Source organism: Micromys minutus (assembly GCF_963924665.1).
Source record: "Micromys minutus genome assembly, chromosome: 14".
In the NCBI taxonomy this organism is placed as follows: domain Eukaryota; kingdom Metazoa; phylum Chordata; class Mammalia; order Rodentia; family Muridae; genus Micromys; species Micromys minutus.
Genome location: NC_137983.1, coordinates 44,140,412 through 44,165,861, shown reverse-complemented (window position 1 = coordinate 44,165,861; position 25,450 = coordinate 44,140,412). Strand labels below are relative to the sequence as shown.

The following is a 25,450-nucleotide window of genomic DNA, read 5'->3' as shown; positions in this document are numbered from 1 at the left end:
TGTTCAAAGTAGCTAGCCATTACAGCTGTGCTACGAAACCAGTGCATCTTGGGAGCCTCCTGTATTAGACACATATTTTCCAGAGCTGATGTAAGCGTCCCTTCTCAAGGTGTGTTGATTGTCTTAAGTCTCTCTGTAGCTTGGGCATCTTGTCAAAAGAGAGAGAACGTGTTCAGTTGTTTCATTGTTTAAAACTCAACTGGTTTCAGGGCTGTGCTGTTCCCATTTGCTTAGGCCTTCTTGGCTTCAAACCCAAGACAAAAGGTTGTGGTGCCTACTTAACATATCAAAGCAGTCTCCAGGTTCTCTGGCAACTCTCAGTCCCTACCTGTTACCAGGACCTGCTGGCTGCCGAGCCCTGCCCTACCCTAAACTTCTCTAGTTTGGGGGCTGGGCTTCCCCCTCTCCCCACAGGACCCAGGGTCATGACCACTCTGAACTTTCCAACATGTTCCTGCCTCTGGCTATGCACTTGTATCTGCTGGAAACCTTCTCCTCCACCATAACTATGAGCAGTCAGACCCCTTCTTCTCTTTCTTTCTTTCTTTCTTTCTTTCTTTCTTTCTTTCTTTCTTTCTTTCTTTCTTTTTTTCTTCCTTCCTTTCTTCCTTTCTTTTTTCTTTCTGTCTTCCTTTGTTCTTATCTGTCTGTCTTTCCTTTTTCTTTTCCTTTCTTTTCTTTTTCTTTTTAATTCAACTGGTGCAGAAACCTGGGATTAGTCATGTACTTTACCTTTTTATTTATTTTTTCTTATTTAATTCAATCCTGACTACCTGTTTCCCCATTGTCTCTCCTCCAGTTTTCTTTTGTTTGTTTTTGTTTTTGTTTTTGTTTTGTTCTTTAATACTGGTAAACCAGACCTCCCTTACTTGAGTTATTACATATTTCTTTCCATATACATTTTTCAACCCTGGTCAGCACTAACCATTATGCAATCTGGCCTCTTTGTCTCTACAATGAACTCTGGATTCATTGTGTTTCAAGTCCCCAGACTGCCTAGTTGGATGTGTGCCCAGAGATTATCGGTGACAACCTCATATTTCAGGTCAACATTAGGCCTCCTCCATTCTGTCTTGTCTGAAAAATACAGGGGTGCTTGGCAGTTAATTCTCCACCCAGTCGTCTATCCAGCTGTGGCCCAATGTTTCAACCAAGTGCTTAGAATTTTTGAATGAGAAGGAATAAGCTGTTTTCCCAGAGGGTGTCCTCATGGCCATTCCTGTCAGCCTGTATCTGCCCCTACAGTTCATAGGCAGTGTCTCCCGACTGTCAGGTCCAGAGGAAACTCCACTTCCCCAAACTCCAAAATGCAGTCCATATATCCAGGATGGACTACAGGATGATTTCTGGGAGTTGGCTAAAAGTCAGCATTCCTCATGGACTTGCCACACTGGTTTTCCTCTACCTAAAGAAGCATTTCCCCTTACCTCTGGCAGAAGGGACATATGGTCACCTGGCCTCCAGTCTCCTCCTATCACAAGTTCTTGCTGTACATTCAAAGTCCCTTCTCAGCTCCTTCCCCACCCTATACTCCCTCCCTCTCACAGGCTCCCCCTCCCCAGCTCATTCTTCCCCCTCCCCTGCTCTTGCTAACTTCTCTCCATCCACCCCTCCTCCTGTTTTTTTCTGACTAGGTTTTCTCTAGTCTCCGACTTCTGCTGTTCCTCCTTCCCTCTCAGATAGCCTTGGCCATATTGACTGGTGCCCATATTCAATCTGCGAACTCTTTCTGCTATGGACTTGTTCAGATGCCTCTGGTTGTTTTTTTACATCTCTCTTCCTCCCTCTCCCTCTTCCCTCTCTCTCCTCCCTCCCCCTCCCCCCTCTCCCTCTCTCTCTTACAATGAGACTTTCCCCTTAAGCATAGCATGAAGCAGTCTGGTCATCAGTTTATTTACTTTTGCACTTAAGAGTCTTCGTTGTCACCTTTGGCTGGTTTCCCCAGCTTCTCTCTGTCCTGCATCCCAGCTTATAGCTCTTGAGCCTAGAGTCTGAATAAACAGGGTGGGGCTCTGACCTCTGGATTGTTTGTTAAAGCTCCTCTAATGGTCTCAGCAGACAGCACCCCAGGGAACCACTGCTCTAACCTGCTCTGCCCTTAGCGCTGTGGGAGGAAATGACTCAATTGCAGTCGCATTGTGTTTAGGAAGGGTGTTGAATCAATTCCCAGAGAGGGCCTGGCACTCTGGTTTTACTTCTGTTCTGCGGCAGCCCAGCTTCTGGCTGCCTCCTCCTGCCTCCCCCCCCATCCTGGTCTCCTGTCCTGTAAACTGATTTCCTCACATTCTTCTTCTGCATCTGCAAAAGATGCTGTGCTGTCCTCCCTGACATACACGGAGGACAGATGTGTTCCACAGAGGCCCTGGAAACTGGAAGTCTTTGAACTGATAGAATTGTGTGGGCAGGGACCACCCTCGAACTCATTAGCCAACTATACTTTCTTCAGGGAGACTTTCTGAAAGAGATGGTGAAGGTCTGCCTCTGAGATTGCCCTAGGCCTAAGAAGAACAGGTCTTGGCTCTGCCCTGGAGCACTAGGTTGGGCCACGCCCACTGTTCTTTCCCAATCAGTGAAAAGTTGCAGCACTGTTTGTCCAGTGAGGCTGAACGGAGTCTGTCTTGACCTTTGAGGTAGCCGGGGCCTGATCCTAATCAAGGTTTCTTCCTCCTCCTTTACCAAAAAACAGACATTGAAAACCGTCACACGAATGAAAGAAAATTAAAGAGAAACAAAGAATCATATTAAATTCCTGGGCTATGAATGAGTTGCTGGGTGGGTTGGGGAATTTTTCCTTTCCAGGTGAGAAACCCTGGGGATCGCTTTTAAAGGGCATCAGTCCACCACACCACAGCATAGATCCTTTCTAACAAGTGGAACAAAAGCTTGATGTTGCTATGTGTCTGATCCGGCCCCGTGTTTACAAAGATGGAAGTGCCAAGTGATGACAAGGACATGTCTGCCATCAGCACTTCCTCTCCTGGGAACCTGGAAGGATGGGAATATGCTGGAGAGAGAGGCCACACACCCAAAATGGAGTGCGCCTTGTGGTGTTTTGCTAGGTTGAGATTTTGGTTGTGTCTCTGTTTTGAGACAGGGTCACAGGATCTAGCTATGTAGTTCAGGCTCTGGTCCTCCTGCCTTCTAAATACACACACACACACACACACACACACAGAGAGAGAGAGAGAGAGAGACAGAGACAGAGACAGAGATAGAGAGACAGAGATAGGAAGAGAGAGACTATGAGTGATCCAATAGTAGTACAGAGGACCCTTTGGGGAAGCAGTCTTCAGAACCCACACATGCCCTCAGCAAATCCCCTGAGGACTCTTGAACCAATCCCAGAACAAAGAAGAAATCTGACTTTTAATAACTTTATGAGGCACCAGTGCTTTCGTTATAACATGGCTTGAGTGACAAGGAGCATGGAGGATCCAGGAGCCACCAGCTGCAAGCCATCATGTACCCATCGGGGTACAGACTGCTTCTTACCTGTCCCAGAGAGAGCAGCTTGGCTCAGGAGGTGAGATCTGGCCCCTGTTCTACTGAATACCCATCCCGGACCTGGCCAGCTTGCAGATGTCTGTGACCAATGTCATAGCAAACAGCTCTCTGTAGAGAATACGTTCTTCTCTTTGATTAGATCTCTCCAGTAATATTCAATACAAAAGGGTCTGGTGTGGGAGCAGTAAGGAAGCTGAGGCAAGTGGCCAGCCTGGGCTACATAGACATTCCCTGTCCTCAAAACAGAGCAAAAGTCTCATTGCAATAGGTATTTGAGACCTTGATATTTTTAATCACAAGAGAGGAACTCAGGGAGTCAGGATGTTGGTGCTGATTAGAGGTTACCATGGTTGCAACCTCAGGTCCCTGGACTTTTAACTCAGTGGCCTTCACGCCCCTTTAGGTACAGCCAGATTTTAAAAGATGCCAAGAGCATGGGCTTTGTCACTAGCACTTTGCCAGGACAGGTCTTCCAAACTCAGACGACATTTAGCAAGATCAGGGCTGCTCCAGACTGCATGATAGGTAGGAACAAGTATTTTAGGACCGGAACTGACTCAGGCCCGCATGTTTTTCAACATTCCTTCCGCATATCAGAAATTCCCCGTAACATCTAATCTTACTGGCTCTAAAAACACCCCAGCTTTCCCACTGTCTCTGCTGTCACCAGCAAGTAAGACAAACTGGTTTGCATCAACACTGAAGGTGAAGTCCTTTGGCTGCTTAGGTCCATCTGCTGGGATGCATGGTGAACTTGTCTCCAAAGCAGAACAGATCTACAGTGGGGTGACGCCACTATTCTGTGTCATACCGTGTGGTAGCATGCACGTCCACAGCTCTTTGGTGTAGTTACAGGGTTCTAATTGTCCTTATGACATGTTTCCATCCAGTCTCTCTGATTAGTCAGGGCTTACTGCCATACATTTAAGGAAACAGCAGGGGAACACTGGCTATGTGTTGTCTCAGCAGCAGCAGCTGCTGCTGTCCCAGGAATCACAGGACTGTGTTCCCAGCTTTCTCCGGTTGTATTATACTGACCCTTCTAATACCCACATAAGGTAAAGACAAACCACCCAGATACCTGTGCTGGCCAGGACAAGACAATCCTTACCAGAGGATTTGGAAGGAGAAAGCCATACTCCGAAGAAATGTGGTATCTTTCCAAGGACAACAGCACCTCTGGCTTCACACTTTGTCTCTGAGGCTCCATATTTTTGCTCTGACCTGGAGGAATGCTGTGGTTCGGGGAGCTTCCCGGCTGTGTCTTCTGTGGTGGCTGTTGTGGGCTTCAGTGGTAGGGGAAAGAACCTTGGCCAGAGGTTGAACTCCAGGATGGCCACAAATCTATTCTGAAAGAAAGCCAAGTAGTAAGTCAACAATGAAGATTAGGAATTAAAACACACACACAAACAAGCTGACTCCAAGAGAAGCCCACCATCCCTTCCCTCCTCATTCATCAAATATGAGAAAGTGGCTTTTAAATCCAGGGACACGAACTGGACTCTCAGCTGTGGGCTGTTCAGATCTATACCCGACATGAGTTTGGTTCCTGAGGAATTCTGATAACGTATCAAATGCACTAAACGAGGAGTCAGTTTTATTGCCTTTTTATCTTTATATGTGTTTATTTGGAGGCACTGAGCCCTCCTTTTTGAAAACATATTTATTAACTGAAATAAAGATGTAAGTATATCATTCTTCCCTCCACTGAATAGGCCTTCCATATTCCCAGTGCAGACCTGCATTTGGAGAGCCCTCTCCTAGGCTCTACCTCAAAGTGAATTCAGAGCCAGAGCACCCACGGCAGCCAGCCTGGTTTCCCGATCCAGTGAATAGAGCAACTCTCAGTCAATGCACTTAATGGTCGACCCCTCAGGCAAGTGTTCTACACCACATTACAGCTCGGCACAATGGAAGGTTCTGGAAACTTTAGTAATGTGACAAAGTTACTTGCAATTCCTATGTATCTACTAATGGACATATGATAAAAACACAGGATGTGCTGGGTAATCGATCGACTTGACATACAAAACAGAGTTTTGTGAAAGGAGGGAACCTCGATTGAGAAGAGACCTCTAGAAAACCCAGCTGTAGGGCATTTTCTTACTTAGTGGTTGATGGGGGAGAAGCCAGCTCATTGTGAGGGAGCCACCTCTGGGCTGGTGGTCTTGGGTTCTATAATAAAGCTGACTGAGTGAGCCTTGGAAAACAGCCAGTAAGCAGCACCCCTCACAGCCCCTGCATCAGCTCCTGACTCCAGGTTCCTGCATTTTCAGGGCTCACAGTAGTCATGAGAAGTTTCCCGACACAACAAAGCTTTCACCCCTTCTAGAGCGTACATTTGCATCTTTGGGAACTGGACTAGTGAATTTTTAGGGAGTGAATGAAGAAAACACATTCAGAAATGAGTATTGTGGGACATCGCTCTTGTGTTGCCTTAGAAAACCGCCAGCTACACTGAACTTTCAGTTTCTAATTTGACGAACTCTGAATCTAAATGTCCTGAGACTCAGCCCAAACAGCACTGAGTGTTCTTTTTCATTTTATTATTGTTTATTTATTCTCATGTTTAATGGGACTCTGTAGACCTTCCTTGACTAGACATTCAAGCATCTCGCACAGTGGTTACTCTTTCGTTTTGTAATCTTCCCTCTCAATACGTATTCCTTCCCGCTTTCTATTAACCTCCTCCCTGACAATCACCTAACAATCACTGGTGTGTCTTCTGCTAAGTCCTATGGTCCGAACTACCTACCGAGAACTCACTTAACTCCCAACACAGCTGAGTTAGTCACAGGTGTCATTCCCTCTCATCTCCTTCCGATGAGGACACTACAGCTCAGGTGTGTCACATTTCCTATAAACAATAAAATCAGGATGTAAAATCTGGTCTAGACCATCAGCAGCAATTCTCTGGAGCTCCACAAATCAGCCCTAACTTCCCATTTCCCCTTTCCGATCTCTCTGCAGTCCCTTCTAGCCTGGCAGTTAGCAGTGCTGGGCTTCAGTTGTGTGGCTCTATCTCCAAGACCATGGACCACCCATTGCTGGATATTTTCCCTTGTAGTCTCTAGAGCAGTGGCTCTCAACCTGTGGGTCATGAGGCCTTTCAGGGTCACCTATCAGGTATCCTGAATATCAGAATTATGATTCATAACAGTAGCAAAATTACAATTATGAGCCAGCAATAGAGAAATTTATGGTTGGGGGTCATCAAAACACAAAGAACTGTATTAAAGAGACACACCATTAGGAAGGTAGAGGACCATTGGTTTCACGGAAAATAGCTCATGTACTGTTTACTAGATGTCTTCTAAGCAAGGCAGGTGCAATACATGAGACCCACAGCCACTAGCTGAAGGTCTGACTCAGAAGGCTCACTGCTTAGTGACAGATTGAAATTAAAGTGATTTCCTTCCACTTCATATCAAGAACAGGACTGTTACCTCCTTCAGATCTTGGTGGATAGTGTTTCTTGGAAGCTTAGATGTGATTGAATCCTGAGTTCTCTTGCTCTGAAATATGAAAATATAGAGACAAAGGAACCTCAGCTAAACTATCCTATGGACTTCCTGGAGCTGACCTGAAAGCCACACCTCTTCACCAGAGCAAGAGAGTATCAGCCTTTCTAACCCCTCTACCTCGATAACTAGTAATTCTCTGTTTCCAACCCACTGCGATACTTCAGGACATACCATTTATTGCTGGAGCAATACTTGTACTGAAGTAGCCACCTAATGGCCACCTGCCTGGGCATCTCCCCCAACTGCATATGTACCATCTCCCCGTGTCTTTCTGACCTTGGGTTCCTCTCCACTTCAGATCTATCTCCCTGGGTTATTATTGGGCCACCATTACCCAACCCTTGCAAGTTTTCCTTCTAACTACTGCAGAGTCACTTGGGTCTAAATTGCTTATTGCTTATATTTTGAGGTTGATTATCTCGGCTTTTATTCAAATAGGGTACTCAGCTAACAAAGACATTTTGCTGGTAAAAGTTACCCCTTTTGTTTTAGATAAATGAAAATGACTTCATCCCATCACTCTTGAGCAGGAGGGAAAAGGTTCTATGGATGTGGTCAAGGCCCAGGCCCCACCCATTCTTGGAAAAGGGAAGGGTCCAGAACATCATATTCGACAAAGGACACTCTCATCAAAAGATGTGTAATTCTGGCATTCACATTTCCCAAATTTCACTGTCTACAATGTAAAGTCAAACTAGAGACTTGGTTCTTCTTCTGCCTGAACAGTGTAGCTGGGGTACTAATGGATGTCCAGCAAAAATACTTCATGCTTTTAAAACATGGAAATCCAAAAGGACTTCTGGCGTTGAAGCCATCGTGCTGGTAACCATGATAATAATTCTATGTACATTCACTCGCTCACTCTTGACCAGACGCTAGCATTTTGTTGGTTAGGACTCCTAATATAATTAACCTAACCTAAGCATTTTAATAGATGGAATTTAAAGATCTGCTGTGTGTTTGAATCTGCTTTGTGTTGGAAGGCAAATCATTGCTGATAGGTTTAGATGTACAAAACAGATTATATGGGTTAAGGAAATTAACATAATAACAATTTTCTCCGTAAAAGACTAATTATTTTACAGCACCCTCAGTTCTAGAACAAAATTCGGTGGATACAGACTGGCAGATACTAAGTCTATGAATGCTAGGTATGAGTTGAAAACTGCCAAAGGGTTTAAAAACGAATACTTCAACTACTGTTTGCCGTGAACCAGGAAGATCTAATTTTCCCTGTATCTCATTACCTTTGTGGGATTTGTAATTGGCAGAAGGCACTGCTCCCTTCAGGATGAACTGAGGTCCTCTAATTAATGCTAGGGTCCAAACATCGTTTTCTAACCTGAAGAGGTGTCAGCAGTTGTGCTGATGTTGGATGACAATCTTCTGGATTGCTAAAGGAGAGTGTGTCCCAAAGCTGCTGTGTATCTAGTCTCCCCCTCCCTCATAGACACACAATATACAAAAGATCAAGAATTAAGACCCACGGAGGGATGAGCCGACCACTCATGATCATTCTGCAGGTCTCTCTTGCTCCATGGCAGTGGAGATGGGGCACACAGATGTACTTTGTTTCCACCACTGAAAGCATGGATTCTGGTGCTCAACAACTGTCTGAGCCACACACATTTCCTCTTCTCTCCCAAGCTCCTAATTTCTCCTTTCAAGGTAAAAGATTTCTCACCTTTCTTTTCTTTTTCTTTCTTTCATTCTTTTTTTTTTGCATTTTTATTGGATATTTTATGTATTTACATTTCAAATGTTATCCTCTTTCCCAGTTCCCCCCCTCCCATTCCCCCCCCTCCTTCTTCTATGAGGAAGCTCCCGCTCCCACTCACCTACTCACCCCTCACCACCTTGGCATTCCCCTATACTGGGGAAATGAGCCTTTACAGGACTAAGGGATTCTCCTCCTCTTGATGCCAGACAATGTCATCCTCTGCTACATATGCAGCTGGAGCCATGTGTCCCTCCATGTGTACTCAGATTAGGATGCTTGCAGCCAACCATTGGACTAAGCATGGGGATCCTAATGGAGGAGTTAGAGAAAGGATTGAAAAGTTGAATGGGTTTGCAACCCCATAGGAAGAACGACAATATATTTTTCCTTTTTTTGTCCTTTTTTTTTTTTTCTGGTGGGGGGTGTTCTATGTAGCTCTGGCTATCCTAGAACACTCTCTTAATTTTTTAAGTTGCCCTATAATTTTTGAGTTATTATACTCAGCATTCTCCTTCTAATCTTGTTCTTACCTCCACTGAGGTAGCAATGCTCTTGCTTCCAATATTCTTGCTCCCAATTGCCATGCAGTAATCTTTCCTCCTCTTTTGTACCTTTTCTAGGAGAATAGATCGCATAGTTTTTCCAAGCATCTCCTTTTCTTCTTCTTCTTCTTCTTCTTCTTCTTCTTCTTCTTCTTCTTCTTCTTCTTCTTCTTCTTCTTCTTCTTTACAAAAGTTCAGAAGATGTCCAAACATAAATTCAAATTATAAATTGAATAAGAAGTATACAGCATAGAATGTTTACATGCATAATCATTAAGAGTAATTATCTGGCTAAACATTCATTTTCTGTCACTAAGTCTACAGGTTCATGGAGCATTAAAGACCAAAACTAAGTTATCATTGAAGTGTTGTATAGATAAACCCAGTCAATATTTTATCCTCTGTCCTGGAACCTATAACAAATTGTTAGTTCCCTTTTTATGACCTTTGGTTGTTTTACAACCTCTTGGAATGTGCTCTAAGTTGTAATTACTTACTTTCGAACTCAGAAGCAATTAACTCTTGATACTTAAATACTGGCAGAATTCTCCATGTAGTTCTGACACCAGAAAGGACTTAATAGTGGTCCTATTATAAAATATTTTAAGAATTGCTAATATAATTTTAGGAATTCTTATAGAATCATCATTAAGAATTAAAAAATCTTCTATTTGTCTATATAGCATCTCCACAAGACAGTACATCTTCATTCACAGAGATCTGCTCAAAAGGGTGGGCTAATAAAGTGGGTGTTACATATATTTAATAATAACAGGAACATCATATTAATAGCAGAAAATTTTCCTAAAATGCAATTTTCTTGGCCTTGCCTAAAGAAGTGAATCCATCATAGACTTACAGCCCACAGTGGAACCATCTCAGGAAGATCACCTGCTAGTTTTTAACTTCTCCTAGATGGATCCTGACATATCCTGTTATGGTTTACCCACCTATCCTATTGACAGGATTATTTAAAACTTCGTAGATACCAGAAATAATTCCTTACTTTGTGGGTTCAAACTTTAAAATTCTTCATTTCTCATTTCCATGTCCCTAGGCTCTGATCTCTGAACTCTGGAAAGTTAACTCCCTAGATGCAACTATCTATGTAGCTTTTAAAAGGCACTGGGCTCTCTTAAGTACAGTGTTTATTCCACAGAAGAGATGCTTTACCCAAAGATTCTGTATGCCATAAAAATGACATCATCGGTGAAAACCATACTTTTGTGTTGACTCTTTAGCCTACAAAGGCCAGTTCAGTGAAAGACGTTGTATATTTGCTTGTTTAATCTCACACTAGAAAACTTGCAGGTTAATTACAACCATCAATTCAACCATCATTCTTACCCCTTACTTTCCAAATGAAAGAAAATGCCTCCTGGTCTGTATTGCTGCCCCACACAGCTTTCCCATGAGCCCAGCAACTAGAAAGGTGGTAATCCAGCAGCACTGTTATCTCTGTGGCTCACTGAGAATAGGGATGCTGTGTAATCAAAATATTAAGTAGCTGGGTGGTGGTGGCACATGCCTTTAATCCCAGCACTTGGGTGGCAGAGTCAGGTGGATTTTTGTGAGTCTGAGGCCAACCTGGTCTACAGGGTGAGTTCCTAGATAGCCAGGATTACATAGTGAGATCCTATCTTCAAAACAAACAAACAAACAAACAAACAAACAAACAAACAAATAAATAATTGAATAGAAGGTTACAGATACAAAGTAAGTCACACTGTGTGTCTGTTGCTGAGTTTTCCTTAGAGACAGTCTTCAGACTGTGAAAACGTCTTTTTCTGGGTCTGTCTCTTCTCACTCATGTGTGTATGCATGTGGTCTACATTATTGTTATATTTTTTATTTTGACACTCACCATGTAGCCCAAGCTGGTCTTGAACTTGAGATCTTTCTGTCTCAACTGCCTGAGAGCCAGGATCACCAGAATTCATCTACGTCTTCCATATCTTTTTCTTATTAAAAGCTCAAGCTATAGGAGCAGATAAATTACATTTTAACTGCTTTTATGATTTATCTTTGCCTGTTGCTTTTTCTTTTTTCATTTGTTTGTTTGTTTGTTTGTTTGTTTTGAAAAAGGATCTCATTTAGCCCAAGATGGCTTTGAACTCTGTATGTAACAAAGGCTGGTCTTGAACTCCTAGAACTTCTCCCTCCATTTTTAAGGTGCTAGGATTCTATATGTGCTCTACCATATTCAACACGGTTGCCTTATATGTCTTCAAAAGACCCACTGATACAAGCTTGGCTTTTGATGTTATTGTGAGATAAAGGAGCCCGTAGGGACCTATGAAAGAAAGTTAGATCACCAGAGATCAAGCCTTTGCAAGGTACTGTGACTGAGACACTAGCTTCTTGTTTTTTGCCTTCTGCATGCCCTGAAGGTCTCAGTTTTGTTTCACATGTTTCATCATGTGTCCCCAAAGTATTCTTATCTTTTTTATGGCAGAAATATAAAGTGACACACCTGAGACTGCAGCCAATCAATATTTAAGATGGAACCTATATCTCAATCACCAGATCTGACTTTTGGAGATTCTGTAGCATGTTAAGGTCTAAAGATAACCTTTTTGATTCTCTTAAAAGATTTACACATACATATATCATACAGGATGTAAATCTACAGACATATACACTTTCCTCATTATAAATGTGTGTGCATTCATTGTAGAAACATCAGTAAGAGGAAAAGGAAACATGCCATCATAACATGAGTACAGTAATTAGTGTAATTTGCTGTGCATTCTGATGCCAAAGCTCTGCTGTGAGCCAGATTCCACTTGATGCCATAATGACTTGCTACATCGGAGGAATGCCACCCAAGTTCATGATTACATTGCCTTTCTGGCACCCACCTGTCTATACTCATTTAAAATCATGTGCAATATCTTATTTCTTCAGAGATGAAGTCTGTACATTCTAAGAGCTTGCTAAGTCCATGTCAGTGGGACTGCTGTGAGGATTCCTATCTTTTGTTACATTGATTCCTGGCTTCGTGCTTGTCTCTTCTGTGATCTCGGATCATCAATTTTCTTCATTTCCCACTTCCCCAAATTCTTTTCCTTCCAATACAGCTCAAGTAAAGAAGGAATAAAATGAGTATATCCAAGAAACCCAAGGTCCTCCCAATCATAACTAATTATGTGGCCCTGAATAGGTCACTTCATCCTTCTGAGAATTCACTTTGTTATCTTTAAGAGAAAAGGTTGGCTCAGAACTTATGAGTTTTGCTCATTTTAGTTTTAGTTTTGTTTTTGAAACAAGGTCTCACTCGGTGGCCTAGGTTAGCCTGAAAGCCACTGGGTAGCTTGCCTAGCCTTGAACAACCAGGGTCTCCTACATGCTGAAATTTTTAAGAGTGTGCTACTACATCTGGCTCAGATGCTTTTTGATTTGTATGTATGTATGTATGTATTTATGTATGTATGTATGTATTTATATGTTTTTAGATACAGGCTGGCCTGGAACTTAGCATGCAATGTAGTCTTTCCTTGAGCTTCTAAGCCACCTGAATGCTGGCATTACAGATTCAAGCCACTATACTCTGCTTCAGTTTCTCTTAAGCATTAAAGGATCCCCTAATTCAATGATATCATGTTAGAGTATGAATGCCAATAACCCAGTCTCTCAGGAGAAATTGTATTACAGAAATTATTACTTTTCTGTTTCTGTGATGAAATATTGTGACTTGAAGCAACTTATGGGGAAAAAAATAGTTTACTTTGGCTTGTTCCACAGAGGGTGCCTGCAATAGTTAGGAAGGCATTGAAGCAGGTTGCCAAAGCAAGAAACTGGCTGGTGTGTGTTTAACCACATGGCAGCAGAGACTGTCGACCGCAAGTGAGATAAGGCTACACATTTCAAAGTCCGTTTCAGACATCAAGGCTGTACCTCCTAAAGTCCATAACTAGCCCAAATGGTGCCACCAACCAGGATGCAAGTATCCAGATATGTGAACTTATGGGGGACATTCCTCATTCCAACCATCACAAAGGCGAGCTCTACTTCCTTCCTAGCCCTGATTTATGTGTTCACAATTCAATTTATTCTTTTATATATTCATTTCTGAGATATTTGCTATTCAGTAAACAATAACCTGGCACCCAAAGCTTCTTGTGTGATGAGAATACAGACTAATGAGACAGTCAGGATGAAAAAGAATAGTATGAACAGTTTGAAAGTACAGGACTCAGCCCTGATAAGTAGATACCATTTGGAGGAATCTTTAATCATAGCTACAAAGGACGGAGGAGTCATTCAACTTCACAACACCTTTAATTTACTGAATTCCATTGTTATATTTCAATCATAAATATAATTTATATTATTTCTTATGTCATTTTAAGATATTATTCACTTTGATTATTTTCCTATAGGGAATGCACAGGTGATTTCGAAATCTATATATAGATTAATATATTAAATTATATACTAATATATATAGATTAATATACTAAATCTAATATATTACTAGAAAATTATTCCACAGCCTCCTTAGTGGATCTGATTTAATGGGCTAGGTTGAAGGTGTTTTCTGTGTACAGATGGGAGGGAGCTTGCTACACTAAGGCCAACTCAGAAGGGCTTTCTCGGTTGTATCTTTCACACTCCTCAGGAACTTCATGACCTCAGTACCCCCTGTTCCTCTGTTTTCCTCTTTTGGGTGCGCTTCCGACTTGTGGCCATCCATGGGCTTCTGCCTCGAAGGTTTCACAATATAAGTCTCGACTATGGCGAGGTGGAACTTTCTCACAGAGACCAGACCATTCACACACTCGTTATAAGCTTTCTTCAAGGCTTCATTGCCTGTTGAAATGACAAACTCACGGACCGAGGGAGCGGACTCTAAGGAGAAGAGGAAGTTCCGGTGGGCTGGAGGCATGTACTTTCTCATTTCCTGGAGGAATTCTGCTGCAGATCCTACAGCCAGAGACAGGGGAGGGGTTGGAGGAGAAAGGCCTTCCTCCGTTCCTCCAATGGGAAAGAGGGCGAGGTCTGGAAGGCTAGGTGATCATAGCGGCCATGGGAGGCTTTGAAGCAGAGGCAGTGCTAAACAACTTGCTTCTTGATCCTAGCAATGGCTATTCCTTAAGACTCCTGTTAGTCCCGAAGACAGAGCAACAGTTTCCTAATATGACGGTTTGTTTGTTTGTGCTCGGCCATCCATCGTTCCTCTTCTCCCCTCCCCCGTCCCTCCATGACTCCCTTTCTCCTTCTTTATTTGGTTTAATGGACAGGATTTCAGGATGTGGCACAGAATTTGCTACACCTCTGCCTGGAAGGACCCTTAACCTGCATTGAGATCTAGTCCCGTTGGTGGAAAAGAAAATACGCGTTGTCATTTTCACCTACCTTCCCCGGTGTTATGCTTTATTCCCAGAAGGACATCAAGACTCTGAAAGATGCTGCTCTGGCCTGCACTGCCCCCTGAAAACTTTCTTGGGGTGTCCCAGACCCCCTCATACAGCAGACCCTCTGGCAGCTTGGGGTTGCCTTTCCAGCTAGATCAAAAAGGAAAGAAAAATCATTTGGATTAGTTGCCAGGTAGAAAATCTTACAGAAGTGGTTCTTCCACCCACCCTGTCACTCAAGTTCGTGTATAAAAATGATAACACAGTTCTGAGGGAATTTGGACATTCTTTCTGAGAAGAACCAAGGTTCAGACCATTCTCTGTCTTTGCTCTGAGTCATTTTCCCACCCCCATTCCAGGGTCTCCCTGGCCACTAGTCACCAGAGAACGTGACTTTCTCTACAATGTGGATGTGAGCAATACAAATTGTTACTTCAACACAAAGAATATGGGAGGCCAGCAACTGGGGTCTGGTCTGCTCTTTCTGTGAGTTGAGAAAATAAAGTCAAGCCTCAGAATACATACCCAGACAAGTATATGCGAAGAACGTGGAAAAATGTGTCTGGATCCACAAAATCTGTGAAAAGACAGAAAGATGTACTAAGCAGTGTCAGGGGTACTGCAAACAACTGTCTGGATTTCAGTGCAGACTCCAATAAAGGCACCGGGCAGACCCACAAAGTCTCTAAGGGCAGCACACCTCCATATTGGGTTTGCTAAGTGACCAGGTAACATCACCTACTGTCATTCAAATGAAACTGTCAGCACTGAATAGAATCACTCTATGTGCTTACTGACACAGCACATGCAATGCTTGCCAAAACAAAGCCAGGATTGGACATGGACCTCAGTGATAGTGTCCTTCCTTAGCATCTCTGAACTCTGGGCTCCATCATCCACAGCACCAATAAACACTGTCAGACATGCATGCCTACACCCAGAAGCCCCACTGGATCTACTCATGGGTCTTCTTAAAGCTTACTAACATTTGATTAGAAGAGTTTTATACCACAATAGGCAACCAGTAGCAGCTACAAACTCACAAAACCCTACTTGTTAAATTGAAGCAGGAAGGCAGATTTCCTTCCCAGATTGCTCTTATGCACTTCCTGGGTTTGGTAGAGTTTCTATATCCGTTTTGAAACACCTCATTTCTCTGTTATCCCTAGAGTGGATTTGTGAAGAATCAGAGTTAAGTATGACCAAAATCTGGATTTTTCAACACTTGAAATTGTCTTTGCAAGATGCTTTCTCAATGGGCTTTAGTGTCAGGCAAGAAAGTTTCTCAGTGTTAAAAAGACTCAGTTTGGAATCCTTGGTTCCTTGTTTACCACCAGTGGCATAACCTTAAGTTGTCTTATCGTTTTTCTTTAGGTGTTCTTTTCTGCAAATGGAAATAATTGTATATATGTTCTACACAAAGACGCTTGACGATGCAGAGAGGTGAACAGACACGCAGTTGTGGGTGTCTTGCACATCCTTTTCCTTGATACCTCTTTGCATCAGACACCAGACACATACGGCTGTGTGCTCAGAATATGCACTGCCGACCACACTCACCGCGCATCCTCTTAAAAATTCCTTTGGCTCTCTCCAGACTGGTAGCTATATTACTCAGTGCGGCTTCCAGTGCTTTCAAGTCTTGATGCTCTACTGCCCTGGATACAGTAGGAATTGCCTTTAAAATAAAGTATAAAATGAGAAAGAGAGAGAGACAGACAGACAGACAAAAGATCTAGCAGTAAACATATGCACACAATAAATTGCATCTTACTCAGCAAATCTAATTTATGTTTCCATTTCTGTTGTATGTACGTGTATACGTGAGTGCATGTGAATCTGTATACACCCGTGGGCACACACCTATGTCCTGCTCATGTGGAGGCCAGGGCCTAACATCCAGAATCATTAATCCTTTGTTTTATGAGACAAGAACCTCTCACTGGCCAGGAGCTCACTGATTAGGCTGACTGGCTAGCCAGAGAGTCCCAGGGAACGCCTCCCGAATGCAAGGGAGCACCTCCCAGTCTTGTGTGTGCTAACATGCTCAGTTTTTTCATCATGAGACCAGATTCAGGTCTGATGATTGCACAGAAAGCCCTTTATCCACTAAGCCGTCTCTCAAGCATCCAGACTCTGTCTTTCCAGCCAGAACAATCGGATTTACATCAGTGTGAATTAATGACAAATCCCTTTGAAGACTTTTTGCTCTGCTTACATGAATGGGGAGAAGGAAAAAAAAAACAGCTAAGTGGGAAATAACATACTTTGATTGCAGGAGAAGCTGCGATCTCCACCAATAGAGAGACAAGGAAGAAGCCTCTATCGCAATCCCCACCAGGAAACGAGAACAGGATGTCCATGTTCCTAAGAAAACCAGTCACAGTTGGCAAACGGGGCAGGAAAAAGAACAGTGCATTGTTGGGAAATGTACTTTACCTGTCTTTATTCATGCTTTTCAAATTCCAAAAACAACTGTGCCCGAGCGGATGTGCCCACCCTGCCATCTCTGCTGTATTTTTGGGAACACCGAGAGGCAGGTGGAGTGGGTGCACTGTCTAAAGACCATGTGCAGTTAAGGCCATACTTGGAAAGTTATTCCGGCACATGGACCTAGAAACTCCATAACAGGTCTGTTCCCATAACTGTACAGGTATGCATATAATCGTAAATACATTCTCAAGGCCTTGAGTTCTTTTCCCCGCCAATCCTGCACACCCTTCACATGTGCACACACACACACACACACACACACACACACACACACACACACACAGACTGGTTAGATTCTGTTTTTTGTTTTGGCCTTGGTATAATGGTGGCTTTGGAATCTGTGTACTTAGGCATTTTGAAGTGGCTTAGACTCCTAGGTTCTAAATCTGGCTGTACGACTGCGTGTCTGCTGGGAGACCCTGCTTCAAAAAGCCCATTATTTAATGGTACTGCTTAAACTCTTGACCATCAGCAACACGGACCTGTAGGATCATTCTTTGTTTTTGTTTTTCCATCCCACAGTTCTATTTGGGTTCCTTGTTATTTACCATGGAGGTCTCAAGCGCTGATAATGCACCAGAAGCTTTGTGTCTCTGAGACCTTCCTTCCAACTCACTACGTATTGGGGGACAAGCACTTGGTCTTCTGGACTCCCCCTTTCAATCTTCTGCTTGAGGAGTGACCTCGGTTTTCTCTTCTATAGATTTTTATCCATATACTTAGCCTGGCTTCATCTAGGCAGGATTACACTGGCGCCATATGTCTTAATTCCCCAACTTATAATAAAGTGTAGTATATAGATCAAATGTGTTAAGGGTTCAGTTGAAAAGAGCAGACATAAGACTATGGGGTGACATCATTAACTACATCTAGTCACAGAGGTCCCTGGGCCATACATGCTAGAAGCATATACTCTTCATATATGTTTGTATTAATTTCAAACATGCAGATATAATAGCAAGGTTGCAAAAAATCTATAACTACAATATTTTATAGCCACAGTCATGTTTATCAATACAATTGAAGACTGAACTATTTGTCTTTTAAATGATTATTTCAATTACTTTCTTCCTAAATCCAGTCATTTGGAATATCCCATAAGCCTACATTCACTCTGGATGACACATGCTTTTTAGCATAAAAGAATAACCAAATACTTACTCGTATGTCATGGGCCTAAGGACAGCAGCCACAAAATAATGTGCCAATTGGGAAGAGAGAAAAAAAAAACAGTTATCAAATTAGGTGAATTTGACTATTGGCTCATATATTATTCTCCATCAGTATTGAGATGTGGGTCTAATGAGGAAACAAACACGGGTTTTATATTTCTCAAGATTGCTTACCACTAGGTCTCAACCTTCCTAAATCTGTGGCCCTTTAATACAGATCCTCATGTTATGGTGATTCCCCCCAATCCATAAAATTATTGTTGTTGCTACTTTATAACTGTAATTTTGCTATTGTTATAGAATCTTTATATAAATATCTGATATGCAAGATATCTGATGTGCAACCCCAAAGGGGTCACAACCCACAGGTTGGGAAACACCGGCTTAAAATTGAGAAATCCAAGAGCACGTACTCCAAATCATTTGTTACTATGAAGGTGTATTCTACAGGACAGTCCTATAGACAGACTTCATCTCAGGGGCTGTTAGCCTCTTCTTGCTGTAGGCCCCATTACTAGCTGACTCCTGAGCAGGCTGCCCCCAAAGCTCACATTTCTGCTTCTCCCAACTGAGGGTGCGTTCACTCTCAAATGCAACTAGCCCCCTAGAAGTTAAGTCTGCGGCGTCTCAAAAGCACATTAACGAAAGGAAACCATACATTAAGGAGTTCACTTTCGTGTTTGTGCAGGCTAGAGTTTATGTCTACGCAACACAAGCTAGGGTTGTTTTAGAAGAGGGGACATCACTGGAGAAGATGCCGCCCCTCAGACTGGCCTGTGAGCAAGCCACTTGACTGATGATTGATGGGGGAGGGCCCAGCTCGGAGTGGGTGGTGCCCATATTCCAATCAGCACATTCGCTTGTCTGAATGAACCACGGAGAACAGAGAGGGCAGAGAGAGCAGGCCTGTAGACAGGGTTCCTCCGTGGCTTCTGCCCCGGGGTTCCTGTCTCTACGTTCCCTCTGCGAGTTACGGCCCTGGCTTCCTAGATGATGAACTTACACCTAAGGTGAAATAAAACCCTTTCCCTCCCAAGTTGCTCTCAGTCGAGCTGTCCTATCACAGCAATGGGAACCCTAGCTACGACAGTGCTTTTATTGACCTGAAGTCCCATTTTGCCAGGTGATGTGGTCCACACTCAGTATCCTAGAGCACAGAAGACTGACTGATGCGGGGGAACAAGTTCAAGGTCACATTGGCTGGTGTATGTGGCAAGACATTGCCAAAAGCCAGACAGTTGAAAACAAAACACAAAATTAATAATAATAATAATACTAATAATAATAATAAACCCTCCTCGTATCCCAAATAACATTTTAATACAAACCTAAATTAAAAAGCATACTATATATTATCATTCTCTGCAAGCATGATGTGGGGGGGGGTCCGATGTTTCACGTTTAGAGGTCAGAGGAAAATTCTGTGGAGTAAATTCTTTACTTCTTCTACTTGCATCCCAGGGGTTAAACGTAGCTTGACAACGTGGGCCGCAAGTTCCTGGACCTGCTGAGCCACCTTGCTAGATCCTAAGCCAGTAACTATGATCGGGAATGTACTTTCTGGGTGCAGAGGAAGAAAAGGGGTGAAAAGGAGCACGGAAGCACTTTCCTGGGTGACTGGCATACTTCTGTCGCTGCCTTTGGGTGGTGGCGGCTATACAAAGCCCGATACAAAGCCCGCGCACAGCACAGCCGAGTGAACTCGAAGGCTCTCCGGGTTTTCCCACGTACCTCCCGGTGCTTCTTTCATGCTTCCAGGTAATACAGTTGAGGCTTCAGACACAATGATCTATAACCAGCATATAAACAAACCTGTGCCGACAACAGAAGCTGTGCTGACCAAAATTAAGGGATAAATATCCCAGGTTGACAGTATTCGCTCTCGCTCACGGTTACATACCCATCCGGGTCCTTTTTCTTCCAGTTGGCCAGGACACAGTCTGCGTAAGACAGAATGGGAGGCAGCCCCAGCTTCTCTGAGAGCTCGCAGTAGGGAACAGCAATATTGCGGGGCAGCACCTGATTGAAACACGCTGGGTCATTTTTTCAGCCAAGGAAACATCTTACATTTTCTTCTCGTCTCACTGTGGAAACTTGAAGGGCCACATGCGTAATTTTTCTCTCCCTCATTTTATAACATAATCCTGATGATGGTTCAGTGCTGCTGTTTGGGATGTTGGTTGGTTAGGGCATAGTTTGACCGCAGTCAGGAAAGAAAATAGGATGGAGGTTTTATTTTCAAACAACCCTGTGTTATTTTAACTCCATCCTTACCCATCCATCCCAAAAGACACCATGTTAGCCAGTGGCAGCAAGAAAGGAAAAGTCAGTTGTCCCCAGACACATATGTGACTAGTGTGGGAAGTAAAGAGTTTATTCCCAGAGCACAGTAAAGAAGGAAACACTTGTGTGTGTGTGTGTGTGTGTGTGTGTGTGTGTGTGTGTGTGTGTGTTGTATATTTATTCTGTTTTCAGTAAACATCACAATGCTTGTCCTGCAGACCTGTTAGCCTATGTCTTGGAAGGATAATTGATACAAGAGAGTTAAGACTTCAAAGCCAGCCCAGGTTACAGGGTGAGTTCTGGATCCTGTCTGAATATGCAGAACAACAGTTACTCACAAGCACAGCAGATGCTTTTAGAAGAGTGTAACCAAGTGCAAGGTGCTCCCACAATTACACAGATTACCCCAGGAGCTCACTGATCTCATTCGTGGATTATGTGTGTGCCTCTGTCTTGCACCTGCATGTGGCAATAAAAAATAGCTGAAGAAAGGGTCAGTCATGTTTGTCACTAAATTGTAAAAGGAATCTTTACAATTCCTTTTGAGAACTGTAAACCAATCCTATTCCTTTGTGACTTGAAATGTGCATATGTAGTCTTTGTGGATTTCATTTGTAACTCTGAATGCCACCTAAATTTGTATGGTAACTATAGAACATTTACAGTATTATGAGATTAAAAACGCAGAACATATGTCTGCATTTACTTATTAAGTGCTTGCCCAGTACATGGACAACATTTACAATGGAATTATGATAATCCAGTGAGGAACTGCTCTATCCCTCCCCCCATGCAAATTTGAAAAATGGAGCCGAGTTGACCCTAACACACACAAGGCCTGAGGGTCAGCCTGAGCGCCTCACCCCAGAAGCACGGACCACCAGCATCACAACTGATGATAATACTACAGTTCTAGCAGTTAACTTTTTGTGGGTCTAGGGTTCAAACCTAGGACCTTCCACCAAGGCATTTGGCACTGCACCACCAAGTTACATCCCCAGCCCAAACACTTTGCACTTAATGCAAGCTGAAATTCTCATTCACATTCACGAAAAGTCCACAGTATGAGAGATAGCAGAAAGTCTCCAAACCTTTTGAGTATCACCATCTCCTCGGTTCCACACATATGCCATGGTGATGTACCCCAGGGCCAAATGTGCCAGGCGCTGTAACCTGTGACCTCTCAGTTCCTCGGTGCTCAGTGTTGGCAGCTGAGAAGAGATGGAGAGATTTGACTGACCTCAGTGCGGGTAATGAATGTTGTGGGTCTCAAAGCCAAGGTTAAAAATGTGGAGAAACTGCAAGAAAGGCAATTGTACAGGTTTTCAAACCTTCTCAACTTCTTCTCGAAGCTGCCCATTGTCGATCAGCTCCGGCAGATTTCTAGCCACAAGGATCCAGGGACTGTAAGTATCTGGCAGCTCCACCTTGGAAAGAAGATAAGACCCAACAAGACCATTTTGTTTGAGCTGCTCGAGGACGTGACTTAAAGCAATTCATGCTTTCTAGAAATACCAGCCCAGGCGTTGCCATCTGACAGATGCTTGGGCAGAAGCCCCCCCCCCCCCATGTCTTTATGTCTTCCCGAGCTTTCATTCGCGTCTTACAAAAGTCAGCCAATGATTCAACCCGAACCTTCCTCCTTTCTCCATCTTACAGCTAGGTCCTCTGTGTGAAGCCCATGTATTATGACTTTTGACACCCAGTCATTTATTTTCTGGTTCTTTTTTTCTTCTTTGGTATGTTCTTTGAGTGGGAAAAACAAATAAGACAGCTTTAAAGTTGTCAGCAAATTGGGCACTGCACTCAGTTCCACGCCTGTATTTCTTAAGGCCCAAGAAGTGGTCTTTCTGTCACATATTTTAAAAACCCAGATGCCACTCATTTTGCGTATAATTTGTTTGTAGCTCAAACTGGCATTTCCAACTTTCAGAACCGAGGTACTGTGCTGTGCTCCTCATACATCTCTTGAAGGACCTGGGTTATTACTACATACTTGACACCATTTTCATCCTGAGTACCTGGCGGGGGTTGTTGCTTTAATTTTCGCAGTTTGAGGTAAGGCAGCAGAACTAGGATAGAGTCTAGATGTGTGTGTGCACGTGTGTGGGCACATTTGTTCATGTGTGTATGTGTATGAGTGAGTGAGTGAGTGTGTGTGTGTGTGTGTGTGTGTGTGGACAACTTTAGACACACCCTTCACCTTATTTTTGAGACTGGGACTCTCACTGCTCTGAGGTTATTCTGGCAGGCCAGCAAGTCGTAGGGGTCCACTGGGATTTCAAGGGCACACTACCTTACCCTGGCTTTTTTTTTCTTATGTGGCTTCTTGGTATTGAATTCATATTCTTTTGCATGCACAGCACCGCTGAGCCATCTTTCTAACTTATGGCCATTTTTTTCCCCATTACAATTTTAGACAGACTTGTGCTTAAACATAGAGTTGTTTTCTTTCTTGATTAAACAACTTTATTTTTAAAAACAAAAATAAATGTTCAGATTTTAAAAGCATTTTTTCATAAAACTATACATATGTATATATATGTGTGTGTGTATATATATATATATATATATACATATGCATATGCATGTGCGTGTGTGTGTGTGTGTGTGTTGTCTTTCTATCTATATTAGAGAATGGTCACTTGGTCACTTAAAGGAAACACTTGTAGGCTTCAGGCTCCTCTGCAGCCTGTGCATGTCTTGGGGGATTTTATGTAAAGTATGCATTGCTTGAACATATGTGCCCGATGCTGAAAGCATGAGTCTAGCACCTAGGCTGCTGCAGGACACAGAAAGTATCAGAAGTGAAGCCATTAATGGGAGCTGGGGAGGGATGCCATAGCTTACTTTGCCCCCACCCTCAAATGAAAACAAAGTGGTATCTCCTGAATCTCATATTTACAATCATATGACACAAATGAATCCTACAGATATAGGCAATGTCCCCAAATGAACTCTAGAACTCTGAAACACACCCGGTGCTGTCCCAATGTCCCATCCCCGGGGCTACTTCCTGTTAGAGCTGTTTCTCATCCCCTTCGAGGAAGCATTCTTTTCACGGGGAAAACCTAAGACCGTTGGGGAACACAGATACTTATTTACATTACGATTCATAATAGTAGAAAAATTACAGTTATGAAGGAGCAACGAAAATAACTTTGTGGTCGGGAATTATCACAGGAGGAACTGCATTAACAGGTTTCCTCATTAGGAAGGTTGAAAACTGGCGCTAACTCCTGAGATGGTCTGTTCCCCCATTCGTGACCGGGTACAAGGAGATTTCAACACCAAGCACTCCAGGGCACCCAAGGATGCAGGCGCCAGGACACTCCTAGCAAGGATACCAGGCTTGGTGTCCAGGGGCGGGGGAGCCTCAGGTTGCAGTCTAGACTGTAGTCCCGCCCCAAGTAGCAGGCCACCGGATTGGATTGGAGCTGCACAGGATGCTCCCCCTGAGCACAGCAGGGTGCATTCTTCAGAATGCTCTGGGCAAGGTGAGCTGGTGCGGGCTTACTGCTACCCTTAACTTCCCAGGGTTCCAGTGCTTATCCCTCTGGGAACCGCTTAGGTTTTCCAAATCTTATCCCAGTCTCTAGTCCACTGCCCCTAGATCCGTGCCTTCCTGGCTCCGGGCTATTTCTGTCTGCATCCTGGAGACACTGGAGCTCAAAACGTACCGCTACTTACTCCAGTTCTTAGACTAGGTAAGCGCGGGGCACCCGTATATTATTTTGCTTCTTTCCTGCTTTCCAAAATTTTTGATAATAAAGATGTTGACGATAAACTGGTTTGCGTGGCATTCCAATTTAGTGACATAGTTTTTGTTTGTTCTTAGTACGTTCTTAGGTTTTGGTTTTTCATTCTAAGACTGTCTGGCCTCGAGTTTGAGGTCATGCCCCTGCCTCTGCTTCCGGAGTGCTAGAACTATAGTTGTTCCCACCGTACCTGGTTGAGACACGAGATGTTTTCAAATAAGCATTTCTCCCCACATCCTCCGCACTCTGAGTGCAAAACTTGCACAAAAGAATAACCAAGGTAGTCCACACCTTCCTGTGAATTATGCTCAGCAAACGACAAGCATTATTAATATGAAACAAAGGTTGCTTGATATATCATCCGGTATTTTGAAATCAGTGAAAACACAGGCTCTGTACATCTGATACAGTTCAGAAGAGAAGAGAATTTGCCATGACTGGGGACATTTGAATGTTGCTTTTTCAGAACACCGTGTTAGAAAGGTTGTTGTGAGAAACCGGCTTCCCCTCTATAAGGCTGTTCCTTCACAAAGCTAAAAGACTTCCCATGTGCCCTTTCCTTCACTACTTCACAGGTTAAGAAAGTAAGGATTGCATTTTGCAGGAGGAACACTGAAGAGCCAGGTTTGGTTATTTGTACACTGGTTCTGAATTTGTCACTTTATGCATGATTTAGAAGAAGCTGAGGCAGAGCTGCTTTCTTAGAAATTCAGCTGTCAAGATAACTAGTGAGGACAAAGCAGATTTTCACTTCTCTTACCAGTGGATGTGGCAGAGCAAAGCCCACATCTTCATCTATGTGGTATTCTTCAAGGATCCTTCTGGAATCTTCTGTAGGAGATATTTTCCTGAATGCCATTGCTGTCTACTCTTCTGACCCCGTGGCCACTGAAGGAGCTTCCAAGCATCTCTTCTTTATAGACATGGTTTAGCCAATCCCCACAGCTGACACGTAAGCCGGGAGAAGTGGTTTCCACTTGGGACAGTTTCATTTTCTATTTTATGTATTTGGAATTTGATAAACAATAAACCCACAAAGGATCCCTATTCAACATATGAAGAAACTAAACATTTGTGTTTCTTATCAGATTTATCCC

At 43.2% G+C, this 25,450-nt stretch overlaps 1 protein-coding gene across 1 annotated transcript in view; it reads right to left on the bottom strand.

The window, feature by feature from the left end:
• Positions 1-25,235, bottom strand: part of IDO2 (indoleamine 2,3-dioxygenase 2) — a 62,408-nt gene extending 37,173 nt beyond the window's left edge. The window contains exons 1-11 of the mRNA XM_080928956.1: positions 25,114-25,235; positions 21,927-22,022; positions 21,687-21,806; positions 20,213-20,331; positions 18,302-18,316; positions 16,915-17,014; positions 16,208-16,325; positions 15,173-15,224; positions 14,649-14,797; positions 13,872-14,216; positions 4,616-4,728 (exon numbers count right to left, since the gene is read on the bottom strand). Of these exons, the coding sequence (XP_080785082.1) occupies positions 4,616-4,728; positions 13,872-14,216; positions 14,649-14,797; positions 15,173-15,224; positions 16,208-16,325; positions 16,915-17,014; positions 18,302-18,316; positions 20,213-20,331; positions 21,687-21,806; positions 21,927-22,022; positions 25,114-25,212 (1,326 nt within the window). The 5' untranslated portion in view covers positions 25,213-25,235. The remainder of the gene's footprint in view (positions 1-4,615; positions 4,729-13,871; positions 14,217-14,648; positions 14,798-15,172; positions 15,225-16,207; positions 16,326-16,914; positions 17,015-18,301; positions 18,317-20,212; positions 20,332-21,686; positions 21,807-21,926; positions 22,023-25,113) is intronic.
• Positions 25,236-25,450: the final 215 nt, after the last annotated feature.